This window comes from Ovis aries, chromosome 20 (genome assembly GCF_016772045.2).
Source record: "Ovis aries strain OAR_USU_Benz2616 breed Rambouillet chromosome 20, ARS-UI_Ramb_v3.0, whole genome shotgun sequence".
In the NCBI taxonomy this organism is placed as follows: Eukaryota; Metazoa; Chordata; class Mammalia; order Artiodactyla; family Bovidae; genus Ovis; species Ovis aries.
The window spans coordinates 3,246,389-3,261,085 of record NC_056073.1 but is presented as its reverse complement, the minus strand read 5'-3'; the positions used below and the strand labels follow the sequence as shown (position 1 = coordinate 3,261,085).

At 39.7% G+C, this 14,697-nt stretch overlaps 1 protein-coding gene across 5 annotated transcripts in view; it reads left to right on the top strand.

Moving 5' to 3' along the window:
- Positions 1 to 14,697, top strand: part of ZNF451 (zinc finger protein 451) — a 98,527-nt gene that overhangs the window by 38,891 nt on the left and 44,939 nt on the right. For all 5 annotated transcript variants that reach the window (XM_027959110.3, XM_027959108.3, XM_027959109.3 and 2 more), the window contains 3 exons: positions 265 to 391; positions 11,473 to 11,626; positions 12,120 to 12,267. In XM_027959110.3, the coding sequence (XP_027814911.2) occupies positions 265 to 391; positions 11,473 to 11,626; positions 12,120 to 12,267 (429 nt within the window). The remainder of the gene's footprint in view (positions 1 to 264; positions 392 to 11,472; positions 11,627 to 12,119; positions 12,268 to 14,697) is intronic.

Below are 14,697 nucleotides of genomic sequence, written 5' to 3'. Positions count from 1 at the left end.
CAATTTGGCGAAATATGCTTAAATCCATTTTATTGTATCTTGAGTACTTTTTTGAAATTTTAAGCTGTTGGTCACTGTTTCAAGAGATAGCATGGTATACGAGAACCACTTGATATTTCTTGAATATAAAGAACGTTATTTAATACTTCAGTAGAAGAAGTGTAAACACTTGAATATGTGTGTCTAACTTAACAAATGAAGCAACTTAGTGCTGCCTCTAGAATATGTCAGATTTTCTAATTTCACCTCTGTTTTGCCAAGTAGGTTCGACCACTCTCCGTGTGATCCAACAATTACCCTGCATGGACCTTCCGTCAGCTCCTTTGCTTGTGTAGTATGTTATAAAAATTTTGTTACTCAGCAACAGTATAGGGATCACCTTTTTGCTAAGGTAAGAACATGTCCTAAGGTAAGAATAGGTATTCTTTTTCTAGAGATCCGTGGGGTGTTTTCTTGCTGTTCTTAAGCTTGCAGTCCATAGTGATGCACCTAAGGATCAAAATTGTGATTGTCTGTGATAAATGAAATGATTTGAAACGTTGTTGTGGGCAGTTAACCCTGATAGCTGAAAGCTAACAGTCCTAAAGATTATCATTGAAACTCTATTTATTGAATTGCTGTATGAAATTGACTTACTTTGTTCAAGATGTTCTGTGAGTAAATCACATGATATCAGAATGGTATTCTTAAGGACACTGCTGTTCAGTACTGGTTGACATGTCGGAGCCATGTAGTCAGTGATGATCCTTTATCAGTGCTGGTATTAGGAGATCAGGTATTTAAAAGGTTGTGTTACATGACTCACATTGTGTGAAATCTCAAGGGACATGAGATTGATTCATACTATTAGCAAATTCAGTGTAGTAAAGAGCCCTGTAATAAGTGTTTATCAAACTTGATATTATTAGCAGGTATCTGACTTATTAATGTTACAAAATGTTAATTACGTGATATTTTCACTCTGGAAAAGTTTTAAAATGCTAACAAAAAGCAAGGAAATAAGAAACCCCCTTTAAAAAAATTTATTAAAGTATAGTTGATTTACAGTGTTGTGTTAATGTCTGTTGTGCAGCAGAGTATTTAGTTATACATATATAGACATTTCTTTGCATATTCTTTTCCATTATTGTTTATCTCAGTATATTGAATATAGTTCCCTGTGCTATTCAGTAGGACCTTGTTTATCTATTCTAAGTATTATAATTTGCATTTACTAACCTTAAACTCCCAATCCATCCCGTCTCCACCCCCTCTCCCCCATGGCAACCACTGGGAAATCACTCTAATGTCACTATAGAGATAAGCATTATTAACATTTATATATATATTTCTGTTATTTCTCCATACATAAATATTTTTATATAAGATAAGGTTTCTAAATTATTTCATAATTTAAAACAGCAGTGTGTTATAAGCATAAATGTTTAAATGTTGAATCAGTATGTACATTTAAAATAAGTGAATGGCATTCTGTATGACGATAATTTATTTACTTATTTATTAGTGATTGGCTGTGCTGGTCTTCACTGCTGTGTGGGTTTTCTGTATGACGATATTTATTTACTTGTGGTTGGCTGTGCTGGTCTTTGTTGCTGCGTGGGTTTTCTGTAGCGTGCGGGCTTCTCACTGTGGTGCTTCACTTGCTACAAAGCATGGGCCCTTGGGTGCAGGGGCTTCAGGAATTGCAGAGCATGGGCTGAGTGACTGTGATCCCGGGTCCTAGAGCACAGGCTCTGTCGCTGTAGCTGGCCACTGGGTGAGTTACTCTGCGGCATGTGGGATCTTCTTGGATCAGGGATCAAACCTGTGTCTCCTGCATTGGCAGTGTGGATTCTTTCCCACTGAGCCACCTGAGAAGCCTCTCTTTTAATTTCCTATTAGATGTATTAGTTTAAAGTTTTCTGTCATTATAAACAATAACACCTTAAATACCCTTGTAGCTAAAAACCTATGAAAAGATTGATACTTCAGGTATTTGCTGAGTAAATATTAGGTTTTGAAATAGTAAAACGCTAATGTCCAAAGACTAGTAAGGTTTTTCTTTAAGCCATATTTTCAGAATTCACTAGTCTGTGACCTGGTCTTGCAAGTCATGTCAATAATGCCCTGGATCCTGTGTAGGTTCACACAGAGTGGAGACTCGTGCTCTCAGCTGTCTCTGATTGAGTTCTCTGTTCCTCGAGTAGACGTGCCTCCTGGCAGTCAGTTTGCCGTCTGCTCCATCGTTAGTTTTGGGGAGCCTGTGTCTTGTTGAACCCTGACGAGTGGCTGTAGTATGAGGGGAATCCATGTGCTCTAGAATGAATAAGCCATAATGGTAATCGTCAGAGGAAACAGGTTCAGAGGAAGGGGACAGAAGAAGCTGGAAAAGTTGGCAGAGCCCTGCGGAGGAGAAGTGGTCTTCCAGGCTTGGATTCAGAAAGATGGAAAGGACAAGGTGTGGAAAGGAGCCTGCAGAGAACAGCAAGTAGGGAATGGGGCCGGTGCAGAGAGCAGGGTACACAGCAGGCCCGAGACTCCATCCCTAGATGGACTTGCTTGTGAGGTTGGCACCGAGCTGTCTGGGAACTTGAAATTGGCAGTTTCCCAAAGAGTCTCTGATGAGTGGCTCTTTGTGCCTGAACTGTAGGTGCAGGTGGTGTAGTTTATGCTGAACACGTGCTTTCCGTGTGGGGTTATAGCATTTTGGTCTGTACTAGGCAGGTAAGACCTAACCCCCTGGGCACTGAGTCTTTTTTTTTTTTTTTTTGAACTCTTATTTAAAAATTTGAACTCTTTTCAAAAATCAACTAATTAATTTTAATTTGAGGATAATTTCCTTACAATATTGTGGTAGTTTTTGCCCTCAGTCAGTGCAGTCACTCAGACTCTTTGCGACCCCATGGACTGCAGCACGCCAGGCTTTCCTGTCCATCACCAACTTCCAGAGCTGGCTCAAACTCATGTCCATTGAGTTGGTGATGCCATCCAACCATCTCATCCGCTGTTGTCCCCTTCTCTTCCTGCCTTCAGTCTTTCCCAGCATCAGAATCTTTTCCAGTGAGTCAGTTCTTCGCATCAGGTGGCCAAAGTATTGGAGGTTCAGCTTCAGCATCAGTCCTTCCAGTGAATATTCAGAACTGATTTCCTTTAGAATGGTCTGGTTGGCTCTCCTTGCAGTCCAAGGGACTCTCAAGAGTCTTCTCCAACACCACAGTTCAAAAGTATCAATTCTTTGGTGCTCAGCTTTCTTTATAGTCCAACTCTCACATCCATATATGGCTACTGGAAAAAATCATAGCTTTGACTAGACAGATCTTTGTTGGCAAAGTAATGTCTCTGCTTTTTAATATGCTGTCTAGTTTGCTCATAACTTTTCTTCCATGGAGCAAGCATCTTTTAATTTCATGGCTGCAGTCATCATCTGCAGTGATTTTGGAGCCCCCCAAAATAAAGTCTGACACTGTTTCCACTGTTTCCCCATCTATTTGCCATGAAGTGATGGGACCGGATGCCATGATGTTCGTTTTCTGAAGGTTGAGCTTTAAGCCAACTTTTTAACTCTCTTTCACTTTCATCAAGAGGCTCTTTTGTTCTTCTTCTTTTTCTGCCATAAGAGTGGTGTCATCTGCATATCTGAGGTTATTGATATTTCTCCCGGCAGTCTTGATTCCAGCTTGTGCTTGCTCCAGTCCAGCGTTTCTCATGATGTACTCTGCATATAAGTTAGATAAGCAGGGTGACAATATACAGCCTTGACATATTCCTTTCCCTATTTGGAACCAGTCTGTTGTTCCATGTCCAGTTCTAATTGTGCCTCCTGACCTGCGTACAGATTTTTCAAGAGGTAGGTCAGGTGGTCTGGTATTCCCATCTCCTGAAGAATTTTCCGTTTTATTGTGATCCACACAAAGGCTTTGGCATTGTCAGTAAAGCAGAAATAGATGGTTTTTTGGAAGTCCTGGGTTTTCAGTGACCCAGCGGGTGTTGGCAGTTTGATCTCTGGTTCCTCTGCCTTGTCTTGTGCATGCTCTGTTGTGTTCAGCGCCACTGACCTTGCACTAGGCCACCACCGACCCATACCTCCGCCGGAGACTCCTGGACACTTGCAGGCAAGTCTAGGTCCGTCTCCTGATGGGTCAGTGCTCCTTTCTCCTGGGTCCTGGTGTGCACAAGTTCTGTTTGTACCCTCCAAGAGTCTGTTTCCCTAGTCCAGTATAAGTTGTATAATCAAATCCCACTAGCCTCCAAAGTCAAATTCCCTGTGGGTTCTTAGTCCCTTTGCCAGATCCCCGGGCTGGAGAATCTGTTGTGGGTCCTAGCCCTTTCTTAACAGTGCAGGAATTTCTTTGGCATAATTGTTCTGCAGTTTGTGGATCATTTTTACAGTATTGTGGTGGTTTTTGCCCTAGCTTGACTTGAATCACGCACGGCAGGCGCTGAGTCTTTAAGGTGGTATTAATTGTCAAGTGTGTTCTGTTTGTCTCCATGGAGAGGATCTTTGGAATCTTAAAGCTAGTTCCTCTGGGCTCTGCCCAGTGTGCCTTTCCGCTTGGTTTCCTTTTGCTCTAATAAATTACAGCCATGAGTATGACTGTCCCCCAAGTTCTGTAAGTCCCAGCCAAACCCCTAGCCCTGGGGGTGGTCCTGGGGAATCCCAACTCAAGTCATAACTGGACTGCACAGCTCCAGGATTTAAACTTGATATTGGGCAGGTCCTGGCACCACTGTAGGATGTGATCTGATGAGAAGAATGCTTATGTCTTCAGAGTTAGAGTGCTTTAATTCTAGAACCGAAGTCCTTCTCCATTTTGGGGGAGGGGTGGACACCAGAGACCGAGTAGTATTGGAATGGCACCCGTGTTGAGGGTGGAGTCAAAGGTACGGACAAGGAGACCAGTTTAGGTGAGTTTGGCAGTAATGCAGGTTTGAGGTGAGAGAAGAGTTTACTTAGATAAGGGTATTTAGAATAAAGACATTAAAGTGGACCCAGAAGACACCATGAAGAAAGAAGTGGTAGACCTGTTGAGTGTCCTGATCCAGGCTGGGGGAGAGAAGGGGAAAGGTGCAGCTTCATCACACTGTTTTGAATCGTTTGCACTGAGTCGTTAGTATTCTCCCCTTTTCAGAACTAGAACTCCTTCAGGGCATGTTTTTTTTAAATTCCATGCTGTAAGTATATTCATCCTTTTCCTTCAATAAATCTGAATAGGCATTTTAACCTTTAAAATTTATGAATACTCACTCTCATTTGTGTTTTCCCGAAGTTCATTAGTTTTCCGTTCTTTCTAGGAGTTGCTCCTTCCATGCTCTTTTGCCCTCCCTTTTGCCATCTCTCTGGGAAGTAAGTTTGTAATGTTCAGCTTTCCTGGAGGCAGTATGGTGAAACAGCAAAGTCTTTGGTGTTAGACAAGCCTGGATTCCATATCAGGTTTATTAACTGTGTGTTCTCACCAAGTTACGGCACATCTGTGAGCTTAGTTCTTTATCTCTAAAGTGAAATTGTTACACTTTCATCCAGAATTGTTGAGAGAAAGCATAACATGTTATAAAGCACTTAGGGCCTGCCATACAGTATTTAATAAAGACTGTTTATTGCTTATTCTTTGGAGTGTCCGTCACAAGGACTCAAAATGAGCTAGTGTGCATGGGGCTGTCATTGCGTATCATAAATCAACCAGAAGAGGTCGCTAGAAGATTGCTTAGCTGTGCATTCTGTTTCATAAAGATGATGTTCTTCAGTGAACTGTGAAACTGTCCATAATTTATGTTTGACTTTCTGCCCTTCCCTTTTTGTCTCCAGTGTCTTCTGTCTGGACTGGTGCCTCTCAAATCTTAATGCACACCAGTCATTTAAAGTGCAGATTAATGTTGTGCCTTAGAGTCAGGATTTCTAACAAACTTCTGAGTAATGGCAGTGCTTCTAGTCTTTGGGTCACACTTTGAACAGCAAGTGGTTAGCCTTTTTTTTTTTGACATTCAGGCTAGTGGGTCTGTCCCCAGGTACCTTGCTGCCTTTCTCCCTCTTGGTGCAGGGGGCGGTGGTGGACATGTTGTAAGCCCAAGGGTGCTTCAGCGTCACTTGTGGGTGAACAGACGTTACCTCCCATAGTGTTTTCAAGGCTCGTCCATGTTGTAGCTTGTGTCAATACTTCATCCTTTTTATTGCCAAATAAGATTCCATTGTGTGAACATATGCCACTTTTGTTTGTCAGTTCAGCTGGTGGACACGTGGGTTATTTCCACTTTTGACTGTTGTGAATAATGTTGGCAGAAACAAATGTACAAGTCTTTGTGTGGTCATATGTTTTCAGTTCTCTAATGAGCTAATTGTCGGGCCATTCAGTTATTATGCTTAAGTTTTTAAAGAACTGCAAACTGTTACCCAGCACAGTGTGTCAGCTTGCCTTCCTACGGCTCCCGTTTCTTCACAGCCTTGCCAGCACTATTATCTGTCTATAAAATACCCATCCTAGGGGTGTCTGTGATGTGGTATCTTGTTGTGGTTCTAATTTCTATGGTGTATTTTGATTTAGTATGACTGGAAATACAGTGGTAAAAGGGTTTGAGTACTTTTAACTTACTGGACATCATATTTCCCATTCCTTCTCCTGGTTTTTGGAAGATATTTGCAAATATGCTATACCTTTGCAATTAGGTATATTCCCATAAAATTTTATGTGGAATCACAATTTTATTCTATTGAGCAAACAATTTAAACAAGCTTGTTTTGAATTCAGTTATAACTCACATTTGAACTACAGCTTATTTTCTTAGAGTTCTTCAAGTAGGGGCCATTGTGTAAATTGGTAAGTTACGTGTATAAGTTAGTAAATGCTTTTAGTGCTCTTGTTTGGAACCTTCTAATCAGAATGTAGAAAGTCAGACTAGGGGTTATCTTTTACACGGCTGGCACCAAAATAAAATGGGTGAAGAGTGACGAAAAGAGCACAGGATTTCCCACCAAAGCTATGAAGCTGGGTGAATGGCAGCCCTCTGTCTTCTGAGGGTGCAGCTGAAAGGGTGGGGCTGATTTTGTTGACTTACCTAGACTTTAGCTTTCTCATTAGTAAATAATGAAAATAGTACTTCATGGGTTATTGTAAGGATTAACTGGAAAAGCACATTTGAACCATAATGTACTTAGTATGAATGTGAATTTCCTGTCCCCCCCTCCTGTTGCATCTCATAAGCAACTACACAAACTATTGTGTATACTTAATGATAGAAATTTAGGAAGACACAATACAACTTTTAAGGCTATTACTCTAAAGACCATTAACAAGTTATATTTATACACAAGCACACGTACATATACATACACATATAAATATACACTGAAAAATACTTCCAATTTTGGGATAGAGGAGGCTCTTTTAAAAATTTTTATTTTTGTGGGGCTCATGATATCCTTTTTCTAAATTTTTATTTTTAGTTGGAGGATAATTGCTTTACAATATAGTGATGGTTTCTGCCATATATCAACATGAATCAGCCATAGGTATACATATGTTCCCTCCTTCTTGAACTTCCTTCTCACCTCCCACAGTATCCCACCCCTGCCTCTCTAGGTTCTCAGCAGCAGATCCCACTAGCTCTCTGTTTTACATATGGTAATATATATGTTTCAGTGCTACGCTCTCAAACCATGCCACCCTCTCCTTCCCCCGCTGTGTCCAAAACTCTGTTCTTTACGTCTGCGTCTCCTTTGCTGCTCTACAAATAGGAGCATCAGTACCATCTTCCTAGATTCCACATAAACGTGTTAATTTATACAGGTTTTTCTCTTTCTGACTGACTTCATGCTGTGTAATATAGGCTCTAGGTTCATCCACCTCATTAGAATTAACTCACACATGTTCCTTTTTATAGCTGGGTAGTATTCCTTATCCATTCATCTGCCAGTGGACATCTAGGTTGCTTCCGTTGCCTAGCTATTGTAAATAGTGCTGCAGTGAACACTGGGATACGTGTGTCTTTTTCAATTATTGTTTCCTTGAGATATATGCCTAGGAGTGGGATTATTGGGTCATGTGGTAGTTTCCAGCCAAAGGCCTAGAAAAGGTCAGTTTTCATTCCAATCCCAAAGAAAGGCAATGCCAAAGAATGTTCAAACTTCCACACAATTGCATTCATTTCACATGCTAGCAAAGTAATGTTTAAAATTCTCCAAGCCAGACTTCAACAGTATGTGAACCGTGAACTTCCAGATGTTCAAGCTGGATTTAGAGAAGTCAGAGGAACCAGAAATCAAATTGCCAACATCCGTTGGATCATCAAAAAAGCAAGAGAGTTCCAAAGAAAAACATCTACTTATGTTTTATTGACTGTGCCAAAGCCTTTGACTGTGTGGATCACAACACACTGTGGAAAATTCTTAGAGAGATTGGAATACCAGACCACCTGACCTGCCTCCTGAGAAATCTGTATGCAGGTCAGGAAGCAACAATTAGAACTGGACATGGAACAATGTGGTCCCAAAATGGGAAAGGAGTATGTCAAGGCTGTATATTGTCACCCTGCTTATTTAACTTATATGCAGAGTACATCATGTGAAATGCTGGACTGGAAGAAGCACAAGCTGGAATCAAGATTGCCGGGAGAAATATCAATAACCTCAGATATGCAGGTGACACCACCTTTATGGCAGAAAATGAAGAAAAGCTAAAGACCCTCTTGATGAAAGTGAAAGAGGAGAGTGAAAAATTTGTCTTAAAACTGAACATTCAGAAAACTAAGATCATGGTATCTGGTCCCATCACTTCATGGCAAACAGATGGGGAAAAAATGGCAACAGTGACAGACTTTGTTTTGGGGGGCTCCAAAATCACTGCAGGTGGTGACTGTAGCCATGAAATTAAAAGACACTTGCTCCTTCGAAGAAAAGGTATGACAAACCTAGACAGCATATTAAAAAGCAGAGACATTACTTTGCTGACAAAGGTCCATCTATTTAAAGCTATGGTTTTTCCAGTAGTCATGTATGGATGTGAGAGTTGGACCATAAAGAAAGCTGAATGCTTTAGAATTGATGCTTTTGAACTGTTTGAATTGAACTTTTGAACTGCTTTTGAACTTCACCAACACTGTGGTGTTGGAGAAGACTCTTGAGAGCCCCCTGGGACTGCAAGGAGGTCCAACCAGTCAATCTTAAAGGAAATCAGTTCTGAATATTCATTGAAAGGACTGATGCTGAAGCTGAAATTCCAGTACTTTGGCCACCTCATGCGAAGAGTTGACTCATTGGAAAAGATCCTGATCCTGGAAAGATTGAAGTCAGGAAGAGAAGGGGACAACAGAGGATGAGATGGTTGGATGGCACCACCAACTCAATGGACATGAGTTTGAGTAAGCTCTGGGAGTTGGTGATGGACAGGGAAGCCTGGCGTGCTGTGGTTCATGGGGTTGCAAAGAGTCAGACACAACTGAGCGACTAAACTTAACTGATGGCAGTTTTATTCCTAGCTTTTTTTTTTTTTTTTTTAAGGAATCTTCATGCTGTTCTCCGGAGAAGGCAATGGCACCCCAGTCCAGTACCTTGCCTAGAAAATCCCATGGACGGAAGAGCCTGGTAGGCTGCAGTCCATGGGGTCGCTAAGAGTCGGACACGACTGAATGACTTCACTTTCACTTTTCACTTTCATGCCTTGGAGAAGGAAATGGCAACCCACTCCAGTGTTCTTGCCTGGAGAATCCCAGGGACGGGGGAGCCTGGTGGGCTGCCGTCTGTGGGGTCGCACAGAGTCGGACATGACTGAAGCGACTTAGCAGCAGCAGCATGCTGTTCTCCATAGTGGCTTTATCAATTTGCATTCCCACCAACAGTGTAAGAAGGTTCCCTTTTCTCTAAACCCTATCCAGTGTTTATAATTTGTAAAGTTTTGATGAACAGCCAGAGCAATCTTGAAAAAGAAGAATGGAGCTGGAGGAACCAACTTTTCTGCCTTCAAACTGTACTACAAAGCTGCAGTGATCAAGACAGTATGGTACTGGCACAAAAACAAATATAGACCAATGGAGCAAGATGGAAAGCCTGGAAATAAATCCATGCACCTATGGGTACCTTATCTTTGACAAAGGAGGCAAGAATATACAATGGAGAAAGGACAAGTGGTGCTGGGAGAACTGGTCAGCCACCTGTAAAAAAATGAAACTGGAACACTTTCTTACACCATACACAAAAATAAACTCAAAATGGTTTAAAGATCTAAATGTAAGGCCAGAATCAAGAAAACTTTTAGAGGAAAACGTAGGCAGAATACTCTTTGACATAAATTACAGCAAGATCCTCTATGACCCACCTCCTAGAATAATGGAAATAAAAACAAAAATAAACAGAGGAAGCTCTTAACCAGGTTTGGAAACCTGGACACTACAAAAGGGTGCCCATTTGACTATCAGAATTTTAAGGTGATCATATACAAACTTAATAGATAGGTGTTTGTTGAAAAATATTTTCAAGATGGAGGATGAGACAGAGTTAGTTTTGATAACAAAGAATGGATACAGGTTGACCAGAGGGGAAAAAATAAAACTTGAGACTGGAATGGAGTAAGCAACACAGAGAATTATATGAATGAAAGCTCATAGGACAAGTAGACAGGAAAGGCAGGTTAACACAGCACATGTCCATAAGACTGCAGACACAAATATAAGGTCCATAATCGCCTGTACCAGACTCATTCGGTGCTAGGGAACCTGAATTGGTAGAATCTTTTTGAGCAGCAGTTACACAATATCTTTTAATTACCAAAAACTTTTAACCCAATAGGGCCACTCCTGATAACGAGGGGAAAGCAGTATATAATAAGTATATGTAGTCAACAATATAGTTTTATAAATATGTTTACAAAATCATTGTAGTGGCAAAAAAAAAAAAAAAGCCTGAAAATGAATAGTTGACTAAATCTTAGTAGATCCACACCATGAAGTAGTTTGTGGTCATTACAGAGAATAAACTAGAGTGACACCAGTTGATTTTTAGGGATTTCTGTTAGGTATTATGGGATAAGAAAACTGAGAGGCAGAAGATCTGTAAGAGGACAATATTTGGTAAAACAATGGCAGTTTCCCTTGTATATTTTTTTATAAATGACAAACATGGATAAATTTATGGAAGAATACATGTTTGTAAACATAGGTTATATTGCAGAGTGGGCAAAGCAAAACATAAAACATGTGATATGAAAATACTTATGCATTTATATAATATTGCATATATATAAAAAATGTCTAGAAAGCAAACATACTTTTATCTTTATTGTCACAGAAGGATGGAAACAATTTATTTTTAAGGAAAAAATTTAAAAATTCATATATGGGACCTTATTTATGATAAAACAATTCCACAGTTCACAGGGAAGAAAAGTTTTCATGTTAAAAACTGATACAAAATATTCCAAATGTATAATAAATAGGTTATTTTGAAAGTTGACTTAAGAAACTGAGTATTGATTTTAGTTGTCTATAATATAGCTTTGCCTTGTATTTTAGGAAGCTGCAGATGATGGACATAAAAACAACCTTCTTCCTCAGATTATTCAGTGTTTTGCGTGTCCAAATTGCTTCCTACTTTTTAGCAGCAAGGATGAGTGTTTGAAGCATATGTCTGGAAAGAATCATTTCCATCAGAGTTTTAAACTGGGTGGTATGTTCTTACTCTCTTCTGATGAAAATTATTAAACTCCCTTAACCTTTGATGATTTACTGTACATCTCAGATAATTCTTGAGATAACTTATTTTCACATTAATTTTTAGAACCGTGAAAGTGAAAGATGTTTATCTCAGTTTTTATTTTTCAAAAAAAAAAGATTCTTAATATTTATCTGTACCTAAGAGTAAGGTTTACTTTGAGGAATGAAGACAAACTTGGGAAGAAAACATTTATGCACAATAATGTTTTTGTATATCCATTGGGAAGTTGGGTGTTTCCCTGCATTCAAACTCAGATTTTAGTCTGAGCATGAGTTCAGCATCCATCACACTTAATTGAAGCTAGAAAATGACTTTTCTTAGATTTTTATCACATAAATAATTATCTTCTTTCACTTACTAACCGGATGTTGAGAAAGGCAGAGGGGAGGAAGGCCGGGTCACTCCACTCGAATCTCTGCAAGTTATAGTTCATTTTGTCTTCCAGATGACAAGGCAGTGGCACAGCCAATATCATTTCCATCTTTTGCAAAGAAACTTTTGATCTCTCTGTGCAAAGATGTTCCATTTCAAGTTAAGTGTGTGGCCTGCCACCAGACCCTACGTTCCCACATGGAGCTTACTGCCCATTTCAGGTTTGTACTGGTCCTGCCCAGAAGGCTCTTCACCAACAGGGGGATTCAACAAATAGTTTTATATTCTGTGTTTCTCTCCTTTAAAATGAGAGTGGATATTTGCCTGGACATTACCCAGATTTACCATAAGAGGAGAGGTATGAGGAAAGTGGATTCATTGATACTGCTGTAGACGTTAAACAAGCTGACAGTTGTAAGTTTTGTATGGGTTGCTGAGGGTTGTGCCTGTGGGAGGAGAGGGTTAAGATAGAATGTTGGCTTTGAGCATGGAAAGTATGACAAACGTGAAAAATTGCATGTCAGTCAAAGGCCAAATTGATCAAATAATCGAGTGTGGTATTTTTGTCTTTACAATGAAAATTATCAAGCAATATACAAAAGTAATGAGTATAATAAGCCCTAATACACCTGTCACCAGGCTTCAGTAGTTGTCACTACATGACACTTTCATCCCTGCAAGTTCTTATTTTGAAGCAAATTTTGTTATTTTATCTGTAAATACTCCAGGATATACCTATGGATGATAAGCATTCTTTCTTTTTTGTTTTTTTAAAGAAAAATAACTGTAATACCGTGATACCTAAAAAACTAGTATTTTAATATCATCAAACATCTGATCAGTTATCAAATTTTCCCTGGTCACTTCATGAAGTTTTTTACATTTGGTTTGTTGGATTCATAATTCAAAGACTGTAGTTCGCATTTGATGCTCTCTTAGGTCCCCCCCCCCTTATTTCTTTAAAATGCATTAAAAGTTTGTATCTACTCAGTGATACAGTTGCATTTGTTTACTTAGAACAATTGTTTTCACAAGGTTTCAAGTAAAATACATTCTCTAAAAAACAGGCAGCTGAGTATAATTACTCTGTATAAAGTTGGTATAATTACTGATGTTAACAGTCCTAGTTCTGACTTGTATTTCTTGAGTTCATCAGTTCAAATCCTCATCCTGCCAGGATTTTTATTCTTAATTATTTCATGGAAAATTTCACTGTATGCACGTCAACAGACTAGCATCAGTTCAGTTCAGTTCAGTTGCTCAGTCGTGTCCGACTCTTTGCGACCCCATGAATTGCAGCACACCAGGCCTCCCTGTCCATCACCAAGTCCCAGACTTCACTCAGACTCACGTCCTTCGAGTCAGTGATGCCATCCAGCCATCTCATCCTCTGTCATCCTCTTCTCCTCCTGCCCCCAATCCCTCCCAGCATCAGAGTCTTTTCCAATGAGTCAGCTCTTCGCATGAGGTGGCCAAAGTACTGGAGTTTCAGCTTTAGCATCATTCCTTCCAAAGAAATCCCAGGGCTGATCTCCTTCAGAATGGATTGGTTGGATCTCCTTGCAGTCCACGGGACTCTCAAGAGTCTCCTCCAACACCACAGTTCAAAAGCATCAATTCTTATACATCTCCCAACTTTGATAATGCTTACCACCACCATTCTTATACATCTTTATGCACCTTATCACGCTTAGTGATTGTTTATAGTTCTTTGTTTCTGACGTATTGTTTCAATTTATTGAAGTTTACAAATCTTAACCGTTATGATTTTTTTCATGTGTTTTTCATTCCTAGCCCTCTGCCCCCTTAACCTTTATGATTTGTAGACTGGATACAGTTGTCAGCCCATCCTTCCTTCCGGGTCATCTCCCACTCTCTCATCCCCAGGCAGTCTGTTCGGATATTTTTTCTACCTTACATTGATATATCTCCTCTAGATCTTTATGTAAATGGAATCATGTATAGTATGCACTCTTTTGTGTTTGTCATAGCATCTGTACAATTCATCCATATTGTTTAGTTCATTGTTCTCTTTTATTTGTGAATAATATAGCACAATTTGCTTATTCATCCTCATGTTGGTGGACCTTTGGATTTTTTTCAGTTTTTAGCTGTTGTGAATAAAGCTATTATGTGCATCTTATACAAATCATTTTATAGACACATGTTTTCATTTCTCTTGGATAAATATCTAGGATTGGAATTGCGAGATCAAAGAGTAGATGTGTATTTAGTTTTTGAAGTCTACTCGACATTTCCCAGTGTGCAGTGGTGCGTGTTTCTCCCAGCTGGGTGAGAGAGAGTCAGTTTCTCTACATCCTTGCCAAGGTTTGCTGTTGCCAGTCTTGTTTCATTTTAGTTGTTCTTTTGAGAGTCTCATTTGGTTTTAATCTGGATTTCCCTGATGAACAGTGATGTCGGACACTTTTTAGTGTAAAAGCAACCATGAGCATGGCATGCTCCTGACCTAAAATCAGTGCATTCTTAAAGAACAGGCACCAGGTTGTTGAGAATGTCACTGTCGTGTTCCTCTGTACCGCAGAGAAGTTGGCTACCTGCTTGTCTCAGAACATTCCTATCAGTGCATTTTACATTGTTTCTACTTTTCTAAAATTTGTCTGGATTAAAAACAATTTTTTTTAATTCTAGTT